The sequence below is a fragment of the Elaeis guineensis genome, chromosome 10 (assembly GCF_000442705.2).
Source record: "Elaeis guineensis isolate ETL-2024a chromosome 10, EG11, whole genome shotgun sequence".
NCBI lineage: Eukaryota > Viridiplantae > Streptophyta > Magnoliopsida > Arecales > Arecaceae > Elaeis > Elaeis guineensis.
The window spans coordinates 32,576,518-32,600,323 of record NC_026002.2 but is presented as its reverse complement, the minus strand read 5'-3'; the positions used below and the strand labels follow the sequence as shown (position 1 = coordinate 32,600,323).

The window sequence follows — 23,806 nt, the reverse complement described above, 5'->3', positions numbered from 1 at the left end:
TTTTAAATTCCAAATTAGCTGAATGGCTTATGGAAAAGCCTGAATAAAGCTCCGTTGGAAGCTAAGCAAACAAAGTTTGAACCAGATAAATAGGCTCAAGATTAATTTCAAATTGAGCCAAAAACTAACCTAGTTCGATTAGGCTTGACTTGATGAGGCTCAAATATATGTTTATTATATATATTATATTCTATAGACAATGGTCTATTGAATAAAGTTATTATTATTATTATTATTATTATTATTATTATTATTATTTAAAATTTCTTTGAATAAATTTGATACAAAAACATGGTAAATAAACCTTTAATCAAGTTTGATTCAACCTTGAATTGATTTTAGCTTGATTTAGCATTATTAAGTTGATTGATCAAGCTCATGTTCAGCTTAGTCTCAATTTGAAAGTAAGCTTGCGTTGACGTTGAAATATTGATAAATAAATTAAGCTTGAAATATTGATAAACAAAATAAATTTGATCTTGGAGTACAACCTCAAAATTGATTTCAATAAAAGCATAATCAAGTCCAAACTCAATTAAGCTGGCATGATTAAACCCAATGTTACATCTCATCTCATACTATATGCTACATGCTATCTATATACTACACATTACATAAACTATATCCTATACTATATACTAGCATAAAAGCTCACATTGATTGCAGGTCAACACGAAGTCCGGTTGATAACACAATCGAGCAATCCCTATATATAGCTCATCATGCTGCAATTCCCAAGGCCATGCTAAAATGATCATAGAAGTAGGCTAGTAAGTGGTGTTTCTATCCTACGATGCATGCCCATCCCTTTTCCATCCCAATCATCTTGAACTTTTATCTCCACTGGGTATTTCAATTTTTATTTTTCCTCCTCCATTTCTATCATTCTGAATTATCCCCTTCACCGTGGTACCTCAGGAGTTATAGGAGTATGTAACGTAGCAAGTTTAGCTTATTTTTCTAAAAATCATCTTAATTTTGATGGTAAAACTCAATGTTAATATTAATTTTTATCTCTGACAATTTTATAATACCTAATTTTTTAATTTTTAAAATATTTTTTTGATCAATTATATCATAAACAACATATAATAATCTGATTTGGTATATTAGTTGATAACACTTCAGTTGACGATGACCGCTACTCAACAGCAACATGTCAGTGCTTCGATCCGCTACACAATTAGCGATAATGCTAATACTTTGATGAGTGACACATGGCAATATTTATGGCTCATTTTTTTATTCTCTTTTGTAACTATTTCATTTTGATTGTTTTTGCTCCATTTAATCGAAAATCAAGCTCCATTTAATTAGAAACTGACAGCAAGCCGCGTTAGAAATTGGCAGCAAGTCCTACGCCGATATATGGTGCAGCTAACTGTCGATGGATGTCATCTTGAAACAGCTATGGATTTGACATGTGGTACGCTCAACTCTTGACAGATGGCATGCTGGGAGAGCCATTGGTTCTCCTTCAATATATTAGATAGATAATGCAAACTCAGAACTTAAGAACTAGGTGAAGTAAAACTGAAGGAAACTTTTACACCACCCAAAAAAAAAAAAAAAACTTTTATAATAGATGTTTACATAAGATATTTTTATTTATTCACGAGAAAAATATGGTCTTCGCCTCTTTAGAGTTTAAAGGGAGGAGAACCAGGAGCGAGCCGTCCGGCTCGTATGACGTTCAAATCCATAGCCGTAAGCGCGGTAGCCTCACCGGTCCTCCGAAATCCCCACGTTAAACGACCTCAAACTCTCGTCCATCTCCTGCAGTCATGCATCTCCGGCCAAACCCACCACCTCCATCTCCAACCAATCCACGCCCAATCCATCATCTCCGGTCTCCGATCAGACCTCTTCTTCAACAACCTTTTGCTGAATGGTTACTCGAAATCCGGCCTCCTTGGGTATGCGCAGGAACTGTTCGAAAGAATGCCAGAAAGAAATATGATCTCTTGGTCCTCGATGATCTCCATGTACACCCAACACAACAGAGAGGAAGAGGCCCTGTGTCTCTTTTCCTCCTTTCGATGGTCCTCCTCTGATCGCCCGAACGAGTTCATCCTAGCCAGTGTCCTGCGTGCCTGTGTTCAATCAGAGGCATTCGATCATGCTGCTCAAGTCCATGGTCTTGTAGCAAAGTTGGGTCTTGATTCGGATGTCTTTGCGGGTACTGCTTTGATCAACTTCTACACGAAAATTGGAGGCATGGATAAGGCAATGTTGATATTTTATGAGCTTCCGGTGACGAATTCAGTGACTTGGACGGCGGTCATCACGGGTTATTCACAGATAGGGAAGAGTGTCACATCCCTACGATTGTTTAACCAAATGAAGGAATCTCGAGTCCAGCCTGATAGATTTGTTCTTTCGAGTGTCATTAGTGCTTGCTCAGCCTTAGATTTTCTTGAAGGAGGGAGGCAAATCCATGGGTATGTGTGTCGAAATGGAACAGAAATGGATGTTTCGATAAATAATGTGCTCATAGATTTGTACTGCAAGTGCTGTAAAGTGAGAATTGCCCGTCGGCTATTTGACTGGATGGTTGTCAAGAACCTGGTCTCATGGACTACGATGATTGCAGGGTGTATGCAGAATTCATTTGATTTGGAAGCAATGAATTTATTTGTTGAAATGAGCAAATTAGGGTGGCGACCTGATGGGTTCGCTTGTACGAGTATTTTGACTTCATGTGGTTCTTTAATGGCCTTACAGCAAGGAAAGCAGGTTCATGGGTATGCCATCAAAGCTAAATTGGAGTCTGACGAGTATGTAAATAATGGTCTTATTGACATGTATGCTAAATGTGGTTCTCTCGTCGATGCAAGAGCGGTCTTTGATGCTATGATTGAACACAATGTCATTTCTTACAATGCTATGATCGAAGGATACGCAAGGCATGAGGAGCTTGTGGAAGCATTTACCCTGTTCAATAGGATGAGATCAGGGTCCCTGCATCCAAGCCTCTTGACGTACGTTAGTCTCCTTGGGTTATCAGCGTCATTATCTGTCATTGATTTAAGCAAGCAGATTCACTGCCTTGTCATTAAAGCTGGTGTGGCATTGGACCTTTATGCTGGTAGTGCTTTGGTTGATGTTTACTCAAAGTGCTTGTGTGCTGATGATGCCAGAGCTGTGTTTGATGAGATGGATCTCAGGGATCTTGTCATGTGGAATGCTATGATTTTTGGATACACCCAGAATGCTCAAGGCGAAGAGGCTCTCAAACTCTTCCATCAACTGTGTGTTGCTGGGATGAGACCCAATGAGTTCACTTTTGTTGCGCTTGTCACAGTTGCTAGCAATCTTGCAAGCCTGTTCCATGGCTTACAATTCCATAGTCAGATCATAAAAGCAGGTTTGGACTTTGATCCTCATGTTTCAAATGCACTTATTGACATGTATGCAAAGTGTGGCTGCATCGAAGAAGCTTGGATGTTGTTTGACTCGACTCGTGGAAGGGATGTTGTTTGCTGGAACTCAATGATTTCAAGATATGCACAGCATGGGCATGCAGAAGAAGCCCTTAAAGTGTTCCAGCTAATGAGAAATGAGGATATTGAACCCAATTATGTTACGTTTGTGGGTGTACTATCAGCATGTAGCCATGCCGGGCTCACTGAGGAAGGACTATGCCATTTTCACTCTATGAAGGACAAATATGGGATCGAACCGGGCATGGAACATTATGCTTCTGTGGTTACGCTTCTGGGTCGTGCAGGGAAATTGCAGGAGGCAAAGGAATTTATTGAGCAGATGCCTATCGAACCTGCTGCAGTGGTGTGGAGGAGCTTGCTCAGTGCATGTCGAGAGTTTGGTAATGTTGATTTGGGAAGGTATGCTGCTGAAATGTCAATCTTGAAGGATCCGAAAGACAGTGGGCCATATGTCCTGTTGTCCAATATATTTGCTTCCAAGGGAATGTGGGCTGATGCGGAGAAGGTGAGAAAGGGAATGGATTATTTTGGGGCAGTAAAAGAACCGGGATACAGTTGGGTTGAAGTACATAAGGAGGTGCATGTATTTATTGCAAGAGGTAGGGAGCATCCGGAGGCAGACATGATCTATTTGGTGTTGGATGGGCTGATGCAGCTAATCAAGGTTTTTGGATATGAACCTGATACTACTGAACTTTTAATGGATGATATAAATGATTGAGGTCATACATAGGATTACAAGAAGATGAATTTGTTCTATATACATCAGTGTGGAAAAGAAATGGGTCATTTTCAGATTGAAGCATTACTGTGAAGAGCCCTGGAGCATGTTTATGTAACAGGTTCAGCTGCTAATCATGACCAGAAAAGATGTGCAAGAGAAAGGGAGAGCAGCAGCAGATTGATAAGAAGAGAAGGAAGATGTGTTGCACAGCATCAATCTAGGATCCACTCGGCACTTATTTATTCAGAAAAAAGGGCCGGCCACTTAATTAGGAGGATGGACCAAAATGCCTGGAAACAGGGGCTGGTTTCCACAAAACCCTAATAGGTGAATTTGGGCTTGATTCGGGCTTAACTAACAACCTGTTTACAATAGACCCTGATCTTATCAATATTCATACATACCCTCCTCAGGCTGGAGCATGAATGTCAATCATGCCAAGCTTGATAGTTATATTTTTCAGCTGATCTCGTTTCATAACTTTGGTTAAACATCAGCCAATTCAGAAGCTGATCAGATTGTTGTTCTTACAATTCATTCCAATAAATTCACCTAATTCAGAAAGGGAACACAAGAGGACTTGAAACTTGTGAATGTCAGGAATGTCTTCAGAAGGAAAGCACAATAAGTTCTTCTGCTTAAGGTCAACTTACTACCGGCTATTCTAACCATCTGACTGCAGTAAAGAGTTATTCATATGAGGTTGTATCTATCACACTTACACTATCTTATATTCTGTATTTGGCAATGATGCATATGTATGTGATGATACTTGCTGCATATGTTGCACATGAATTTTAATAAAGCCACCATTAATTAGTCTAGCTTAATTGTCTTATTTAACTGTGAAGCAGAAACCAGACATATATACCCTTTCTGGGAAGGATCCCATTGCTTTTCTTTATCAACTGGGGGGAGTACCAGAATTGCTGTAATTTAAACAGAGATTTGTTTCTATGGTAGAGCAGTCGGTGGATGCGACTCCTGGCAAAAATTGAAGATCGGCATACTTCCGAAGATTGGATCTCTGTACCCCTTTCATTTATAGTGATGCAATGGGGAAACTGCCATCATCTAATTTTAGTCCTACATCAGGGTGCCATATTCCAGTATTGTTATATCCACTATTCCATTCATGGACCAACGGGGTTGTTTCTCATGGATGCCTCCTCTACAGGCTACACCGACCTAAAGAAGCCAGTCTTAAGCAGGGACAAGGTTTGAGACGAGCTTTGTACCAACCAGAGAGCTTTTCAAAAGCAGGGAAAGGAATAGTTATTTTGGTCAAATTTGCTTATGCCAGCATGCTACTCCAAAAAAATGAAGCTATATACCATTCTTGGCATACCGTCCTCAATTTATGCCTCCTGCTTTTTTTTAATTATTTTTTTTAAATGACAAAAATAACCTGAGCCTAGAGTTATTCCATAGATTGTATCCAAAAATAAATAGGCATAACTATTCCTCTTCCACCCTTCTTATTCCAGAATGAAACACTGCTGTAGTGATCAGGCATTTTCGGTTTGGATCAATATTTCAGGCTTGTGATTTTCATCTCTAAATCCCAACTGAGATTTATGCTGAATATACACTAGTCCTGCTTGTAGATAGATACTCACCATGTCTGAACAAGGTATAAAATATTTTTATATCTAATCCGAGATGGAAATAGGTGATTTTCATTCCAACCGTTTAGCTGGAAAGAATTTTATTCCGATTTCAATTCCGAGATGGAATGGGAATAGTCCAATCTATCTAAAACTCAATCTCTACTCTCTTTAAAGATTTAAATTTCTATTCTAATTCCAATTTCGATCACGAATCAAATGCTCCAAAAAATTTGGCCATTCCGATTCTGATTCCAATCCATTTCAATTTCAATTTTCATTTCCATTCTGATTCCAAACCTCAATTTCCTCCAACTAAGCACCCCCTTGGTGTCAAAACCACCTACCCTATGCAAGAAGTTTAGGGTTATAGCCACAGCACAACAAGTTGCTTACACACTATCAGTTTGAAAATAGCCAATTCAAATATGCTTCTTTTATTGGCTGATAAAACAAAAGATTCTATCCAAGCTAAGTATATCAGCTCAAATCTCAAGCAGCAGCTGCAATGAAGAAGTTCATCTGTTGGTTATACTTTTGCTGTAAATCTGAGTGCTCCATGTTATAACCCACCTCTGGGTATGAATCAATGATGCATTCACCAGCTTAAGGCATGTCACCGAATCTGTAACTTCAGATATGTGAATTTATGATTATCCAGGGCTATGGTCCTGCCAACACTTCACATTTTTTCATCTTATTCTTACTTTCCTTCCCCTCTTTGCTCAATCATAGCATAAATAGTTGAGTTGCAGAGAATTAACAGTCCATAGCATCATGCTCATGGATGACCCACAGTTTGCAGAATCACCCTCGCCACATATCAATACCCCGAGAGCTTGCTCCCTACAGTTTGATCATGACCTCAAGCCAATCAAATAACAATGCAGAATTTTGTCGTTCAGATTTCTGGTGAAGGCAATATGATCACTGTGGTCTACAAAATAGAGACTTTGCATCATGTCTAATTCACAAGTCCATTACAGCAATTATTCATAGAACTCCACTACAACCAGGCATCTTCTGCATTCTACCACTCTGCATTGCTCTCCTTACAAGAAATACATCCATCCACCTACCCGCATCAGCATACATATTAGATAGGAGTACTCTGGCTGCCCCATGAGTGGGCTCCAGCCTTGCTAAACTCGCTGCAGCTTTTTCCCCAGCCTCCAGATTTCCATGAGTCCTGGCAGCAGCCAGCATACTCCCCCATATCACCACATCTGCTTTCATGGGCATCGCCTCGATCATCTGCTCTGCCTCTTCCAGGCACCCAGCTCGGCCTAGAAGATCGATCATGCAGCCATAGTGCTTTATGGTTGGTTCTATCTTATACTTTCTTCTCATCAACTCAAAGTAGCATCTCCCTGAATCCACCAAGCCTGCATGGCAACATGCGCTCAATACTCCTATAAAGGTGATTGAATTGGGTTCAATGTTTCTTCTTTGCAAATCAGAGAATATGCTCAGGGACGTATCTGCATGCCCATGCATGGCCAAACCACATATTATTGTGTTCCAAGGCGACGCTGAAGCCGACCCCTGCTTTACATGATCAAACACTTGCATCGCAACTCCAATGCTCCCACGCTTTGCATACATATCAATAAGCCCAGCACTTAAATTATCAGTTAGAGGGATGGATCTGTTAAGTATATAGTCATGGATCCACTTCCCTTGTTCCAGGGTGCCGGAACTTGCAACGGCAGAGAGAACGCTCACCAATGTGATCTCATTGGGCTCAAACCCCATTGATAGCATCTCTCGGAAGAGCTCCAAAGCAAGATCAGACTGCCCATTCTGGACATAGCCAGCAATCAAGGTACTCCATGAGACAACATCCCTTTCAGGCATGTTATCGAACAGCTCCCTCGCCGCATCCACCATGTTGTTCCGCACTAGCCCCACCATCAGTGCATTCCAGCATGAAACATGCGACTTATGTCCCAACTCGAACTGCAGGCAAGCAAGATCAATGAACTTGCATGCACCATAAAAATGGATCAGTGTTGCCTGCATGAAATCATAGGAATCCAATCCAGTGTTTATAACTGCAGCATGCAATTGCTGACCTTCTCGAACTGCAAAGCAGCGCCCGCAGGCTGAGAGCAAATCGACCATCAGTACTTCATTTGGCCTTGCATCAGAATTTTGTAGCATTCCACGGTACGTGATCAAAGCTTCCCCCAACCTATCAACCTTTAAGTACCCATCGATCATCGTACTCCAGGAAACCAAATCTCTTGCTGGAATCCTCTCAAACAAGTCTACAGCTTGATCAATGAGACCGGCCTTCGCATAACCATTGAGCATTGCATTCCAGGTAATTGTATTCTTCTCCGGCATCCAATCGAAAACGGCTCGAGAACCGCTCAACTGCGAGCACACGGCATAGGCATGGACCAGATTGGTCGCGACGAGGACATACACATCGAGCCCACATTTTGCGGCCACGGCGTGGGACATAGAGACGCCTCGAGCCGATCTCAAGCGGGAGCAGGCGGAGAGGACGCTGGCAAGCGTGACCTCATTCGGTGTGACGCCGGCGGCGGCCATGTCGCGGAAGACGGCGAGGGCCTCGGCGGGGCTGCCGGCCTGGGCGAGGGCCATGATCATGGTGGTGAAGGTGACACGGTCCCGGTGGGGCACCGCGTCGAACAGGTTGCGCGCGTCCGCGAGGCGGCCGGCCTTGGCATGCGCAGCTATCATGATGTTCCAGGAGGCGGCATCCCGCAGCTGGGGAGCGGCGGCGGAGGGGAAGAAGAATAGGCGGGCGGCGGCGTCGAGTCGGCCGCACTTGGCATAGAGGTTGAGGAGGGCGTTGCGGACGAAGAGGTTGGAGCGGGCAAGGCCGGACTTGAGGGCGAAGGCGTGGAGGGGCTCACCCAGGCGGAGGGAGGTGGCGGAGGACTTGAGGGCAGCGACGAGGGAGAACTCGAGGGGTAGTTGGGCGTCGGCATGGAGGCAGCGTTTGAGAACTCGAGGTAAGAAGGCCGTCCTCGCGGCATCGAGCATCAGATGCGTCTCTCTCTGTACGAGAGTGTTTTTCTGGATGCCGACTTCCCGACAAATAATGGCTTTTATTTTTTTACTTATTACTTTTTCAATGAAAATATGATTTTACATACATACATATACATATACATGTGCGTACGTATATGTGCATACATACATGCATGCTTGATGTGCTTATAACTATATATTGACCATCAATTTACCATAATTTATATTAAAAAAAAAAAAAAGCCAGGACCATTGTATCGTCCCCATTGCCAAGGCTGTAAGATAAGCCATCATGGAACACAGTCCTCCCCACCACCAAGAGACCCCTCCAAGATACCGGGTGTTCCAGGGATTAAAAGATCCACATTTATGCAAGACAAGATGATTCCAAGGCCTATAATGATACTTTGGTTTCTGTGTAACTTTAATTCAGATTTTTGGAAAAAATGTTTAGTAGCTTGTTTCTTTTAATCCACAAAAAAAAAAGAGGAGGGGGGGGCTTTGATTACTTTCATCTTAGTATTGCCACTTTACCATGAATAATTATGTAAAACTAGATATGCTTACTTTATTCACGTTCATTCGGTTTTTTTTTTTTTTTTTTAAAGAATTATTAAGGTTTATTCACCAACTAAAATACTGGTATCCATGAGTTAATGACAAAAAAAAAGATATCTCTCAATTTTTGTCTGTTCATGCAACTAAACGGATATTGAAAGGAGAAAATTAATCTGTTATACTAATAATGCATGAATGTATCTAATCGTTCTATTTCACCCTTAAAGCATAATTTTTTCCCTGCAAAATAGCAAGACAACACATAGAAACTTTAATGACTCATTTACAATAGGAACCTGCCACAGGGACTAACATGGTTTCTACCTCTATTTCTTTCTTCTTTACATGAAACCATTGCGTGTGCACAGATGGAAAACCAGCATTATCCTAACTATTTATAGAGCAACCAAAACATCCATCCAAGCTGGACGTGTAATGCTGAGTCAAGAGTTTTGCCTTCTATCCAGACACCAGCACCTGTAATCAGCTACTGACATGCTGAGCAGATCATCTGGAGACATCTTGACAAGTTCCTTCAACCTTGAGGGATCAAAACAATTAATTGTCCTAGTATGAAAAGTTACATTGCTCTCGTTTGACATTAGAAACTCGGTTTGGTGTATCTGAGATCGCATCCTTTTATATAGCCTTAATGCAGCAACACAATCTTCATAGGGATCATGTGTTCCATTTTGGATCTCATATCTGCAAGAACCAACACTTGAATTTAAAACCCAATACCGACTGGGGTGTTGCTTTGTGGAATTTGTCACAATTGCATAAGCATATATTATCATGCCAGAGGATAAAGAACATTTCACAAATGAGCTGATAAAAATTATTGACGGCACACAATCCAATGGTCCAAATGTTTTTCAAAGCACAGTGTCAATAACGCTCCATTATGATTATCCAAAATGAATATAATAGCTCTAATTCAGTAGTTAATTTTCTCCAAGCATATATAAAGTGGGAAAAAAGGAATAAGAATGAACAAGATGTTTAAGACTGAATTTTCGCTTGCAACCAAAGCAAGATGAATTATATTTAAAATGCAGAGAGTAAATTTTTGTTATGTCCACCATTGCCTTTTTGTTCTTTTATTTTGCAACATTATTTTTTCACTTATAATTAACTATTTAATCAATGCAAAGTAATAAATTAGCATTTCTTTTTATTGACCCTTTCAGTTAGAAGCAAACAAGATGATGCATGCTGACGGAAAGTCAATGCTGGAATATTTCTAGTTGCTAGGTTCATGACTTGAAGTTCAAAGGTCAAATATCTAGATAGAAAAGAAGTAACAATTATGTACGGGGTTCTCATAAGGCCAGTATTGTTGATCATGGACCACCTATTGAAACCATTGTTTATCATTGTCATGAAAATAAAAGCCATAATTTGCCCAGTCAAACCTCCAACCTTTTCTTCTCTCATCTTTCTCATAATAAGAATAGCGGCCATCAAATGGTTAATATTGGAAGTTATAACAGGAATTAACAATAAAGGTTAAATAATAGTGTTACTTGATTGTCACGGTTAACAGATCAAAATATTTATTTGATTGATCATGATTTGAATTTTAGAATTTTTTTATTAATTGGATAAACAGTGAAAAGGCAAAAATTGAACACTGTTACCATCATAACATGGCCATTATAATGGGTAAATAGCTAAATAAGGGCCGCTGGTTTAAATACTCATCATGAATAGACATAACAGATTGGTGGGCCTTTGAAACCATTGCAACAGGCCAAGGGACAATATTTTCAACCATGATGTTGAAAAAGGGGAAAAAACAACATATTTCCTTTCAAAGAGTACTCTTAATTTTGACAACATTGAATGAGTTCAGCTATTGTAAAGGTTACTTGCCCTAAGTATGTCTGAGTGAGGTACTTCAGTGAGAAGCCGACTGAATCATTTGTTCTCTTTAAGGGACGATATTGGGCTGTATCCCTGCACATGGTCAAAAAAACAGGAGAAGATATGAAGTGTTACAATAGCATTCCCTTTTTAAAGAATTCAGCAGTCCAGCAAGAGTGACATCAGAATATTACCTTATCAAGTGAAGAGGGTAATTCATTTTCAAACAATCTAAATCATGATCTAAGTCATGACCTACGAGAATGCTAGCTTTTCCACCTTCCAGTCGGGCTCGTGAAATTGATTCTCCATTATACAAAATCTTCTCAATTTTCTTGTTGACTTCCAAGAGAGACATTCCATCTACCAAATGGTCTTCAGTTATACCAGTTATTTCAAATCTGAAAGAATTTCCAAATGCAAATCTTATCTAGTATTTTCTGATCAATTCTTAGTCAATTACATACCTTGTTTTCAAGTATGATGAACTGAAAGGTACCTGAAATTGGTGACAGGAATTATAGGCTTCACATATGAGTGGAAGATCACATTTTCATTTTCATCAATTAAGCATACACGTGCACAGAGATCAAGCGACCCATCACTTCCCCCACCAACCATCTCACAGTCCATGGCAACAACTTCAGGATCTTGGTTACCATTGCTTCCCATGCTTAAGCTGGGCACATCCATTTCAGCTCGAGCATAATTCTCCACAATACACATAGTCATATTTCCCTACAAGAATTGCCACTCCATTAAGGAGAGTTAAATAAAGCACTAGGAACATAAGCTTTTGCAATCATAAAAGCATTGTAGGATGAGAACTCGGTCTCCACTTTTACAAGCCAAGCATACTTACATGGTAAGCAGGACTCAAGCGACATAACTCTTCATGTAGTCTGAGAGCATTGGGGCTGTCAAGAATGTTCAGACAAAGATCACAACCCCTAGAAGCAAAAATCTCTGCACAGTGTCGCTTTGGCAGTGGACCTTAATATTAATGACAAAGAACAAACAATTCCATCATAAACAGTCAGTGGCACGGGCATATATAAAATGAGCATATACCAATGTTAACATTAAAATGCATCAGCACTGCAATCATATGGACTCCAACTCAGCCAATTCAGGTTACTTATGCTCTTACTATCATGTAAAGATGGAAATCTACATTTTCGTTTGAAAGGATACAGAGGTTAACTATGATATTTCTTATTGGAAATCAACTTTAAGTTTCAAAATATGATTAAATTGATACCTGTAAGATGTTCCCTCACTGATGCTAGTGTTCTGCAGTGCTTATTGCAGACACCACATTTAGGTTCATGAATGGAGTGATATGACACTCGCATATGGTCAACAAGATGTTCTTTTTTCTTGAATTGCTGGTAGCATGCCGAGCATTTGTGCCTGTTAACAGCTAAGATTACTATTTAAGATTGATTTATTAATATCAAGAAAGTCTAACAAGCCATTGAGCAAGAGTTGCTCTAGTTATAAACTAAAGAGAACACAAACAAATTAGAAGTGAAACCACTAACATATGCAGCATATGACAATCTATGCACCTGGTAGTTTAGTAACTAATTTGACATTACTTCACCTGGCAAAAAAAAGTCACAATGTGGAGGGACAATGCAAGAGATAAATGAGCATTTAAGGATATAAAAGCATCTCAATAAATAGGAGATACTTAGAAAGTTTTCAGAATTACTATAAACAATTAGCATAAAATCATGAATCATTTGTGAAAATTGTTAGAAATTCGCAATCTTCCTTTTCATTAAGTTGGCATAAAATTGGAAGTGAAAACTTGTGATGAAAAATCAAGAACAATTGGAGAAACTTTCAATAACTCAAGCAAATTTTGGTATTAAGCCTAGCTGCATATATTGCATGTGCTGAAACTAGTTGAATTGCTTGTTCATGGTACATAAATCGGGGTAAAAGGGGGCAAAGTTAGAAGTGTTCAATGTTTATGGTAGAAGTGGCTTGTTTTGCATTCTGCTAGCTTCACAGTTGAGCCAACTAGTGCAGTAGTCATGTTTTAATATGACAAGAAATACACCCACACATGCACATACATACACACTCACATATGCTCGTAATCTATATATATATATATATATATATATATATATATAGAGAGAGAGAGAGAGAGAGAGAGAGAGAGTAGGCTTGGGCTCCAAATCCGGTCCGGTTTCCCATGATCTGATCTGCACGAATCTCCATATAGCAAACCAAAAAATTAATGACTACTTTTCCATCTGTTTGGGTTTGAAAAAATTTAAAAAAGAAAACAAGCCATTAACATGGATAGAATGGGGCACAGAAGCCTAAATATTAATTTTAGAGTTTTCTGTTTATCGCTGCAGAATTTGTGTTTATTCTGGAGTGTTTCTGTTTATTTTGTTTGTATTTACTTTGGATCCACCATTAATACCAATGGGACAAGTCATTTTACACCTCCTCTAAAATAAACACAAACTATGAAGGATAAACACAAACTTTGGATGGAATAAATACAAATCTCTTCAAAATAAACACAAACATTACTAGAATAAATACAAACGAGTCTAGAATAAACAAAAACGCTCCACAATAAACACAAACTCGGCGACGATAAACATAAATACTCCAAAATAAACACAAACTCAACCCCCAACTCTTAGCGTGTGTAGGCTTCCATTCCATCTGCATTAATAGCCTCATTTTTTAATACTTTTCAAATCCAAATGGGTATAAAATTGGCCATTAACTTTTTAGTTTACTGTATGGAGATTCATGTGGATTGGATGATGGGGAATTTGACCGGATTTGGCTCCAAATCCAATTGTCCTAAGCCTACCCTCTCTCTCTCTCTCTCTATATATATATATGTGTGTGTGTGTGTGTGTGTATAGAGAGAGAGAGAGAGAATATTATCAAAATTTAACATTTGCATTATAAAAGTTTTGAATCCAATATACTAAAACATAGATTTATATTATTTGACAAAGACCATTGGAAAAACACAAACCATTCTAGGTAGTGTAGAGCAAGGAACTAAAATTACAATGACTATATATATATGGAGTGACAAAGGATAAAGTAAAGTAGTACACTTTTCGTTGTTTCAGAAAAAAGATCGGAGGTAGTCTCATCTCTTCATAAGTGTAAATAACATGATTCTGTCCATGACCGCCAAATGCTTAACCTAATCAAGGAACAATTTTTTCCAACAGTGACATTATAGTTGTCAGCCAAAACTTTGTTATACAATCTGGAACATGAAGCATGACTGTTGCCTCTTTCAGGTACCCCTAACTTGGTTTGCAAGGCTAGGCAGGCATCATAAATTGCCCAAGATTCAGATGGAAGCACTAAAAGATGCAACCAAATCCAATTTAATGGGTCATGTTCCTCTCTCTGTGTGTGTGTGTGTGTGAGAGAGAGAGAGAGAGAGAGACTTGTTATGGGAAGTGTCACTATGTTTTATATAAGCTGTCATGGCTAATTATCACTTTAAGTATCTTGACACATCTTAAGTAATCTTAAATGAACCTATTAAATAACTTAAAACAACTTGCAAACCCATGGTTCCATTATTTTGTTCATAGATATTATGTCTTTCTCTTTTTTCTCTTTTCAGTTTCTCTTTTTGGATAGGCATCAAAGCAATGTATATATATGTCATATCCCTTTGTCAAATTTTTTGGAGGTTGCCATGTTTGATACTTGAAAACACTTGGACATTTTGCACTCATGCCGCATCCCTAGGTGAGACTGACCACATGCATGGGCATTGCCACTAAAGAAGTTGAAACCCAACAACATGAAGACGAAGAAAATGAAGAATCTGAGTAGCTTGATTTGAGGAGAGAGAAGATGTATATAGGATAGCCTCATGAGACTTGCACATAAATATGACTGATCTCCAAAATCTATTTACAAGAATTAGAAATATGCTCATAAATTATTCCATTTTTAAAAGCTGAACCCTAAAAAGGACATTAAGCTCAATCCTCAAAAATCCCATCTTTGATATTTGCTCCACATTCCAACATCCTCTAGACTAAACAGTCTCGTCTGATCTAAAATGCCAATATGTGGAGGTGCAAGCAAAAATCTATCATAGGTTCACCAGCAAAAGAACATGTAAAATTGCCTCACAGAGTTATTATAAAATAAGGATAAGTACACAAATCTTACTTCATAATCATACCTCTTATCAATCAAACTCGAAGTGGAACATTTAATGCCACCTTAATAACATTAAATCTAGACCACATTTTTTTGCATAGCGTATTCAATGTTTCCACATAATATACCTATATAGCAAATTCGTACGAAATAGCAAATAAAGATAAAAATTTGAATGCAGCAATTTGTAAAGCTTTAAATAAGCACGCTTCCGCAAAATCCTTGTCACGCGTATCATCACTGTATATGAGTCAGCATAACAGCACCATCAAAAAGATTAGATTTCTTTTTTTTTTTGGAATGGCAATCTTCCTACAACGGGCAGTGGGAATGCAGGGGAAGTGAAACTCACCCATTGTTTCCATTTCCTGGAAACGGGTCTCAGAGCCTCTGGTTACAATACTCCAATCAAAAGTTATTTCTCAAGGAGAAACCATTCTTTGAGGAACAAAATCAAATAGAAAGAGCATCATGCCTATTTAGATCAAAGCACTCAAAAAAGGAAGGAAAAAAGGGGAAGAAAATAAAACCCTGGAAAAAATCGAATCCGTTCGAGATTTTTCCACCGAAATCATGTGAAGAAAATATGAGAAGATCGAGATCTTTAGGAACACTCACCGTCGGGTTGTGGTAGGCTCCTGGTGGGGATCCAGATCCATATTAGGTGGTAGGCTAAGGGAAAGCTGCAGATAAACGAACCGGTTGTGATTGTGAAAGAAAGGATGCGAAAAGTAACGCAATGACGGAGAGCTCTTAGCGCAGCTCTTTTGGTCGGCTGCTCACACTAATCGAGTGAGAGGCGAGAGCTTTTAACAAAAACCAAAAAAGTAAAAAGCATCGGCTGTTTACCGTATATTTGAGCTAATTCTGGAGGATACCCAGCCTCATTGGGTTCACCATCACCACTTCAGGTTGGTCTCGGCAGGATCCAGGAGTGAAATCTATATGGAAAGCTTTAGAAACTATAAGTTCTCAGCATAATTTTTAATTAAAAAAATATATATATATATAGAAAGAGAGAGTATCAAGTAAAAAAAAAAGACTTAATTGTGAAGGTTGGATGCACGTCGCATTCGACGTAGTTTGGTGCTCGAAATAGGATGGTGGAAGTAAAAGATTGCTTTCCATGTAAGATTTTGACATTTAGAAGTAGCTGAAAATAAAATTAATTAGATTTTTACTAATTATGACTATTTTAGAAAACTTATAAATTTTTTTTTAAAACAAGCATTATTGATATAAATAGATTGTAATTTTATTTTTAATTAATTAAAAAGAATTAAAAATTTTCTTTCATAATTATTTTATTTTTAAGTAATTTAAATTGTGCAAGCGGAAAATTTTTTTTGTTTACCCCCTCCAATCAGGCCGGCTAAGATGAGCCCCTGGGCTTGGTAGTGAAGCACAGTCTTGAATAAGGCTTGCTTAGGAAAAAGATTTTCTTGCTATGCTTATAAATTTATCCCAATTTGACGGTTTGAGTGTCGAAGTTATATTTTATATAGCATGTACCATGTGAGTATGCATGCATGGTTTTTATGAGCCTCATTCATCGAGTGCCCATCTTGATGCACCAAACAAATTGTTGTTATTAACCGCATGACGGCCATATGGTGCACGCGGAATAGAATATAGTTTCCCGTTTGAGTGTACGGACTAGCAGATTCATGAACCAAGTTCATCAGCATGACAGCTAAGCATTTCCAAAAACCATGCTCCGTATCCTCACAGTGATATCCAGTGCTGTGATGCGTGATGCCTCCAAGGCAGTCTCAGCTCACCTGTTAGCTTGCAGGCTTTACCTGCGCACATCGTCCATCAAGCATTGCCCTTCACAAAAAGATTCACGTCATTAAGTGGAAGTACCCATAAAAATATCAAGGAAAAGAAGCGTGATCTTACGGTTAAATGTCCCTTTTATAAGTTCATCGGCTCACTATTTTGCTAATTAGATGAAGTTGGTTCACGTTACGTAAGTGAAAAAAACTTATAAAAATGTTGAGGTTCTAGAAACAGGGGAAAACGAAGAGCAGGTATCAAACGAGCATAGTATTTCAGCTATCAAGGACTCGGTAAATTTCTGCAATCCCAAGGACCAAGAATAATGCAAGAAAAATGTAGATGTTTCGAAATAACATAGATATTTTGCTGCAAGCATTGATAACAAGCTTCAAAAACTCGAAAGAAACTACACCCTATCAACCACCACACGCTTCTCTCCTCAAGGCATCATGGAGGGTATCAATGTCCACTCCATCAAGGAGTTGAACATATCTCACCACCGATCCCCTGATATAAAAAGGGGAGTCCGAGCTCGGACCATCAGCCACCGCGGGCTTCTCTCCTAGTGGCATCATGAAGAATATCGATGTCCACTCCATCGGGAGGGAGTTGAACATATCTCACCACCGATCCCCTGATAAAACAGTTTCTTACCGACAACTGCAAAATAACAGAGCCAGCAGAAAAATTTATACTCCGCAAACCATACAAATAACACGAGACCTTTAAATGATTGATAAATGATGAAAACACAGTAAGCAGTACACCTGATAGAAAATTGTAGCAGAAGTTTGACAACAAAGCATGAGAAGCAATGCATTGATGCACAAAAGCAAAGTCGCAATGATCTATGACATGTTAGTAAAGAAAAGGCTAAAGCTTATAGAGACTTGAGACACAATCAAATTATACATTGTCGTCATTTCATATGATTGATTTGAGAATGAAAGGATGGGGAACTGCGGACTATAAGCAAAAGCTCGTAATACAACCCTTTACAATGACGATGAAAAATGCTTAAAGCCCAAAAGACCTAGTGGAGTAAAATGATATGATGCAATGGTAAGCCATTCTTCCATGGTGCTAGTCAAAGAAGCATCAATGGTTGGATGTTGTGGAACAGAAACATGATGTGTAAGTTTTGTTTTGCAACAAGTTACGTAAGAGTGCAACTCTGACATTGCGGCATTCTCTTTTTCTGGGCAGAGCACAGGGTAACTTGTAGAAGAAGAATCTACAATTGGTCAGATAGCAGCAAGATAATAAGATCAACAGAGAAACAAATAGCCAAAAATAGGAAAACCGTAATGGTTATAACTGTGAAGGTACAGAGAGGAGCAAGACATAAAATTTAGGACCAACAAGGTGGTCATGTCACACTAACAAAATCAACTACATTGTCTCTTCGAGTTACATAGAAAAAGGATTAGCCATAATGATCAACCAAACATATAATGGTCAAATTAGCTGACAATTTGTTTGAATAAATAATGCAGCCTCAACAAAATGAATGCAGATCAAACATTTAAACTGGTAAGAATGCAATTTAAAACATAAAATCTCTTAGCCAACAGATTTGATCCCATGTACTTGGGTCTGGCCTTATAAATTAAGCACAATCAACAATGCTCAAGAAAGAACGGGAACCAATGCCAAGAGTGCCCCCTCCCAGTGCCCCCCTCCCACCCCCCTTCAAAAATGAATTTTTAAACAATACAATCTAGAATTATCTAGCATTAAAGTCTCTAGAAGTTGATGGTTCCTTACCAACTGTCCTAAATCTGGCAAACCAGCTCCAACATATCTGTGAATCAAAGATATGAGAAGGAACAGAGGCAGCAAAACAAATGCTTTTCCAGCATTCTCCCACTAGTCATATGTTGACTCCTCGCAGAATATTAGATCCTCTAATTTCACTTCTTCTTCAAAGTGATAAAAAGACTCAGTACCTGCTAGCCTACAAGCTAGTGGTTATCACAGGTATAGATACTATAACGTCACATTGTTCACATTAAAAATAAACTTGAAAAGTTATGTTAATGTCATTTAACAACACCATCCAGCAAGGATGCATAAAAGAATCTGGCACTAAAATCTTTTTACTCCAGAAACGTCCAAAGATGGTTAGTTTCTTCTAGGGTTATTTGTCTCTTTATAATGTCAAGTACCAGACCACATTAGCAATATTCTTGCATCGTTAAGAGTTGCATGATGGAATGGGGCCGAGATATAATGAAGCCAGCCCTCTCAACAGCAAGCCATTACGAACTTCTGCCTTTGCCAGATTGTCAATAGAAAAGACTGTCTTAAGACAAAAGAGTACAAACCACTTTAACGTTCTTCTTTTTCTTTTTGAAAATAATTCAGCCTCTAAGAAGATCTTCCCACATAAAAGCATTTCCTCCCAAATGCTAGAAAGCTATCAATTATTTTAAAACCCAGAGCACAATTTTTTCCCTTTAGTTTTTATTTTACCCTTATGATCTTCCTCCAAAGTTGTTTTCTGCATGACATCACACTAAATCAATGTCCAGAATAAACATTCAAGAAAAATTTCTTGCACAGCTGATATTGCATAAGTTGCTAACTAAAAGAACAATTTCTTCTCATCCATAAATTGTCCAGCATGCTTATTAATCAACCCCACCCAATCCAAGAGAATTTATTTTACCCAAACAAAACCCTTTACAGATGTCCCTCGTTAATGAGAATGGCATGAGAGGAAGTTTCTCGATAGTTTAGACCTATATGCAGTTAGCTAGAAAAGACAAATCTAAACCAGGAGTTTAAGTTGAAGTATTGAGTATTTTTAACATTCAGACGTGCAGAGCACAGTAGCTTCCCTGGTACAGTTATATCTCATTGTTCAAACTTAGGGCTGTGATCTTTAATGCTTTCTAGTAGACAATTATGTGGAAACATATCCATTATTTTCAAGAAACATCTCATTTGGAGTCCTAATACAGCAGCAACTATACGCTTATACATATATAAATATGTACATAATGCGCATATGTAAAAATGTACATATATACTGTCTGTATGTGTGCGTGTGTGTGCGCATGTGCATGTGTGTGCATATGCATGTATGTACATATGTACTACGTATGTGTCTCTATGGGCTAGCACCCAGACACGTTGGACCTAAAAGAGGTGCCAAAACACTCATACAACTTGGTCAAATTTTATCAGAAGATTACCTCAGTTAAAAAGGACGAGTACAACCAGTTTTACAAAGATCTGAGATCAAAACTGAATGGGAGGGTAGCATAAGATAATGACGAAGCTGAGTGGATAAATCTAGACAAAAGAAAAGAAAGGCCTGATTTGATTGTTCCTCCTCTCTTTCTTACATATATTTTCACTGTATATCAGTAAATTCCAGTCTATATACATAATGCTATTTGTAAGATAATAGAGGACACCTTAATTTTGAGGAGTTCTACACCAATTATGGCTTGCCATAGTTCATCCTATATGTACACCTCTAATTTATTCCAAGATACCTAGATGGTAATAAAATTTAAAAAAATTTAATACCTGGTGCAACTTGCAGCACATACGCAGAGAAAGAAGTAATTTGCTAACTCTGGATTCCAAGTTTCTCATGAGGATATCCATAAGTAAAATTGTGATCAAGCTACTGCTTACGGATTTGAAGTGCTGGACCATGCCAAAGGCTTATACTTTCGTTTGTTAGTGGTAAGTCATTACACATATATACCGATGCAGCCCTAGGCACCTGAAAGTTTTTCAGTTCTCATTTACATGGTAATACATGAAGATGAGGATCGAATATTTTTTTATGCCAATCAATAGCACATGCTATTTGTTTATTTTTTAATCTTTCTTGCTTGAGTATAAAAATCCATGTTTATATTTGTATAACCATATCTATTATTTGTTGCAAATGTGAAGATGGCTGACTAAGGAGACCAAAGTGTGCAGTGTTTCAAGAGTCATTTTACTTCTTTTCTATTTTCGATCATGCAATAACAACAACTCTAAAAGAAAGCTTCATAGCAAAATTAGCAAGATTGCACAATGACTACTATCCCTGACACAGGTGATGATAATGATCCTAGTTTTGGGTTAGCTGGCAAGTGAGAGAGTTAACAGAGAAGAAGGAAAAAGATACAGAGCATTATGAATGAAAGAGTAGATAACCCTAAAGATCCACATATATCAAATGTATTTTATTCCTACATTAAAGTGCAACTACTATTCTCTCTTCCAAACGCTGCATTACCAGTACTCCAATCTCAACAATTTCAGATTGGCCTTTGAATCCTTTACTGTCACTTATATTGAATTTAAACCAAGCCCCTCATCAGATCTTGTTTGTTCATATCCTACCAATTACCATATAACTTCCGTGTGATCTTATACCCCTCTATGGGCATCCATTTGTATCTTCCCTCTCACCCTTTAATCACATCTTATCCTTACTCCAAAAAAGCCCTAACCTCGTAAAATCCGGCTTCTTTACAATTCTTATTTCTCTCCAACCCGATACTAGATTTGATTAAGTTTCCTGCAGAAAAGATGCAAACCGTCCTTTACCAACACTCCATAAAAACAGTTTTCAAACTAACTGAAGTTAATGCTAAAATCTGTAAAGTCGCAATCTTTCATCCTCCACTCTGTTTTTTTTTTCTCCATTTACTATTTTCAAGAACCTAATCTCCTGTAAACCCTGTTCATCCTTGCCCATATGCTGGAACTCTCCCCTTGGATACAAACTGATCTTCAGCATACCAATCAGTCCTAATAAAGGATGGATTGATCCTACCATCGATATCTTAATAAAGAAGCACAAAGAATAACCATCCAGAGTATTCACTAGCCAAATCACAAACCATGAATCCGAAAGGAAAAATCTAGGCTCTCTCTCTCTCCCTCTCTCTCTCACAGCTCAGACAAATCCAGATACTTAATTTTCACATCCTGAAGTCCGGTTTTTTACAACCTTTAAAGACTCCCACCACAAGATCTAAACTATAACCGCAAACCCTAATTTTTAAGTCCGATGAACTCTAACCACCAAATTTGTCCTTTTTCACATGCAGCATAAATTCAAGAGTACCAGACAATCCTAAACAACCAGTAAGCAAAGTTCTACATCTAGGAATCAAAAACAGAGTACAGCCGATTAAAAAAAAAAAAAGGGTAGAACAATACCAAATGGGGGTACTTGTCTTGATCGACAACCCTAGTGTTCTCGAGCTTTATGTTGAGGTACTGATCTACCGAATGGAGGATGCCTCGGATGGCGAGGTCGTTCTTTAGCTCCACTGTCACTTCCTTCCCCACCAGCTCCTTGAAATACGAGAAGAAGAGCTACGAGGGAAAGAAGAAAAACCGTTCGATAGAATGCCTCAGAGGAAGAATTCATGTTAACAGGCAAACAAGAGCACAAATAGTTTGAACATACCATCTTCGATCTCTCGAGAACGATAGAAAAAAAAGGAGACACCCTAAGCGCTTTCCCCTCTCAAGCAGGAGAGTATGTTGACGACGCCTTGCTCCGGCTTCAAAAGTATTGGACCCAGAAAGTAATCATGGTCGTTTCCCAGTAGGATTACACCCCGCTTATAAGCATAGCGGATAACCAAAATGCGATGCACCTTGACCTGTGTATTCCTAAATGAAGAAAAAATCTATATCTATATTTATTAATGAAATTAAAAAATTCAATAAAAAATTCAAATATATGATATATATATATATATAAATCTATTTCTTGTGCTCTCGATGGATTAATATGGTTCAAATAAACCGTTAGTATCTAATTTTAGATTATTAAATAATGGTAATATTGTGGGAGGCGAGGCGAGCCAAGGCTTAATTTGAGTGGTTAAAAAAAAAAAATCTTATGATTAATTGTTAGCTAAGAGAGCAAAATAAAAAGAAAAAAAAAGAGAGGAGAAAAGTGAAGTGCACAATATGTTAACGGTCAATTGTATTTTTTTTTCTCTCGACATGAGTTTCTTCTATCTTATTTTATCTAGAAATCTAACCCTAGATCTCTTCTTCTCAGTCATTACATTTTAAATTTTTAAAATATATAGTTCATAAATGATGACCAAAAAATAATTTTTTTTTTCTATTTTTAAAATATATAATTGATAAATGATAACAAAAAAAGGGTTGATAGACTAGATATGGACCTAGAGAAAACAAATGGATTGGATATAAATTGATGACAAATATAGATAGGTCAGATGATAGTTGAGTATTTTGATGTTTTCCATAAAAAAAAATGAAGAAGAAGAAAAAAGTTTAGGATTTCTTAGTAGCAATGTAACTAAAAGCCTTCTAACACACTAAAAGTGGCTGCTTATATATATATAGAAAGAAAGAGAGAATTAGACTAGAATCGGATCGATCGGATTTGGATTTAGATTCGATCCAATCAAAACTTTATAATATAAATCTTAAATTAATGATTCAAACTATTGAATATGATTTACTATCTCAAAACTGCCTGTACACAAAAAAATTATATGATTTGGAAATACCTAATCTATGTATCAAATAGTTAAAAATTAAACGGTCTAAATAAAATTGACTTAAAAATATTTTTTGATCACTTGTATAGACTAGAGATATTCAAATTAAATGATTTTTTG

The 23,806-nt window shown here is 38.0% G+C and overlaps 4 protein-coding genes across 5 annotated transcripts; 1 reads left to right on the top strand and 3 right to left on the bottom strand.

Moving 5' to 3' along the window:
- The first annotated feature begins 1,570 nt into the window (after window positions 1–1,570).
- LOC105052721 (pentatricopeptide repeat-containing protein At4g39530) lies at window positions 1,571–4,994 on the top strand. The gene has a single exon (XM_010933644.4). The coding sequence runs from the start codon at window positions 1,687–1,689 to the stop codon at window positions 4,165–4,167; it is 2,481 nt and encodes an 826-aa protein (XP_010931946.1). The 5' UTR covers window positions 1,571–1,686; the 3' UTR covers window positions 4,168–4,994.
- A 1,132-nt stretch (window positions 4,995–6,126) lies between these two features.
- LOC105052719 (pentatricopeptide repeat-containing protein At5g19020, mitochondrial) lies at window positions 6,127–8,868 on the bottom strand. The gene has a single exon (XM_010933643.3). It carries the CDS (start codon window positions 8,793–8,795, stop codon window positions 6,771–6,773), a length of 2,025 nt encoding a protein of 674 aa, XP_010931945.1. The 5' UTR covers window positions 8,796–8,868; the 3' UTR covers window positions 6,127–6,770.
- Window positions 8,869–9,495: 627 nt separating this feature from the next.
- On the bottom strand, window positions 9,496–17,299 carry LOC105052718 (uncharacterized). 2 transcript variants are annotated; one of them, XM_010933641.4, is made up of 9 exons: window positions 17,174–17,299; window positions 16,242–16,333; window positions 16,011–16,075; window positions 12,469–12,620; window positions 12,070–12,200; window positions 11,707–11,945; window positions 11,402–11,632; window positions 11,217–11,300; window positions 9,496–10,046 (listed from the first exon to the last, which is right to left on the bottom strand). In XM_010933641.4, the coding sequence occupies exons 3-9, from the start codon at window positions 16,049–16,051 to the stop codon at window positions 9,785–9,787; spliced, it is 1,140 nt and encodes a 379-aa protein (XP_010931943.1). In that variant the 5' UTR covers window positions 16,052–16,075; window positions 16,242–16,333; window positions 17,174–17,299; the 3' UTR covers window positions 9,496–9,784. The 2 variants fall into 2 exon arrangements, with proteins under 2 accessions (XP_010931943.1, XP_010931944.1); XM_010933642.3 differs by lacking the exons at window positions 16,242–16,333; window positions 17,174–17,299 and having other exon boundaries at window positions 11,402–11,608; window positions 16,011–16,213.
- A 195-nt stretch (window positions 17,300–17,494) lies between these two features.
- Window positions 17,495–22,786, bottom strand: LOC105052717 (sm-like protein LSM2). Its single transcript, XM_010933639.4, has 3 exons — window positions 22,609–22,786; window positions 22,356–22,514; window positions 17,495–17,834 (listed from the first exon to the last, which is right to left on the bottom strand). Exons 1-3 carry the CDS (start codon window positions 22,609–22,611, stop codon window positions 17,715–17,717), a joined length of 282 nt encoding a protein of 93 aa, XP_010931941.1. The 5' UTR covers window positions 22,612–22,786; the 3' UTR covers window positions 17,495–17,714.
- Between the last annotated feature and the right edge of the window lie 1,020 nt (window positions 22,787–23,806).

Coding starts and splice junctions, on each gene's coding strand:
- LOC105052718 (XM_010933641.4), bottom strand. CDS start 16,051: ATGGATCTGGATCCCCACCAGGAGCCTACCACAACCCGACG. Junction 11,633..11,706: donor ATTCCTGTCACCAATTTCAG/GTACCTTTCAGT, acceptor ATACTAGATAAG/ATTTGCATTTGGAAATTCTT. Junction 11,301..11,401: donor TACCCTCTTCACTTGATAAG/GTAATATTCTGA, acceptor GACCATGTGCAG/GGATACAGCCCAATATCGTC.
- LOC105052719 (XM_010933643.3), bottom strand. CDS start 8,795: ATGCTCGATGCCGCGAGGACGGCCTTCTTACCTCGAGTTCTCAAACGC.
- LOC105052721 (XM_010933644.4), top strand. CDS start 1,687: ATGACGTTCAAATCCATAGCCGTAAGCGCGGTAGCCTCACCGGTCCTC.
- LOC105052717 (XM_010933639.4), bottom strand. Junction 17,835..22,355: donor AAGACAAGTACCCCCATTTG/GTATTGTTCTAC, acceptor GTTATTTTGCAG/TTGTCGGTAAGAAACTGTTT.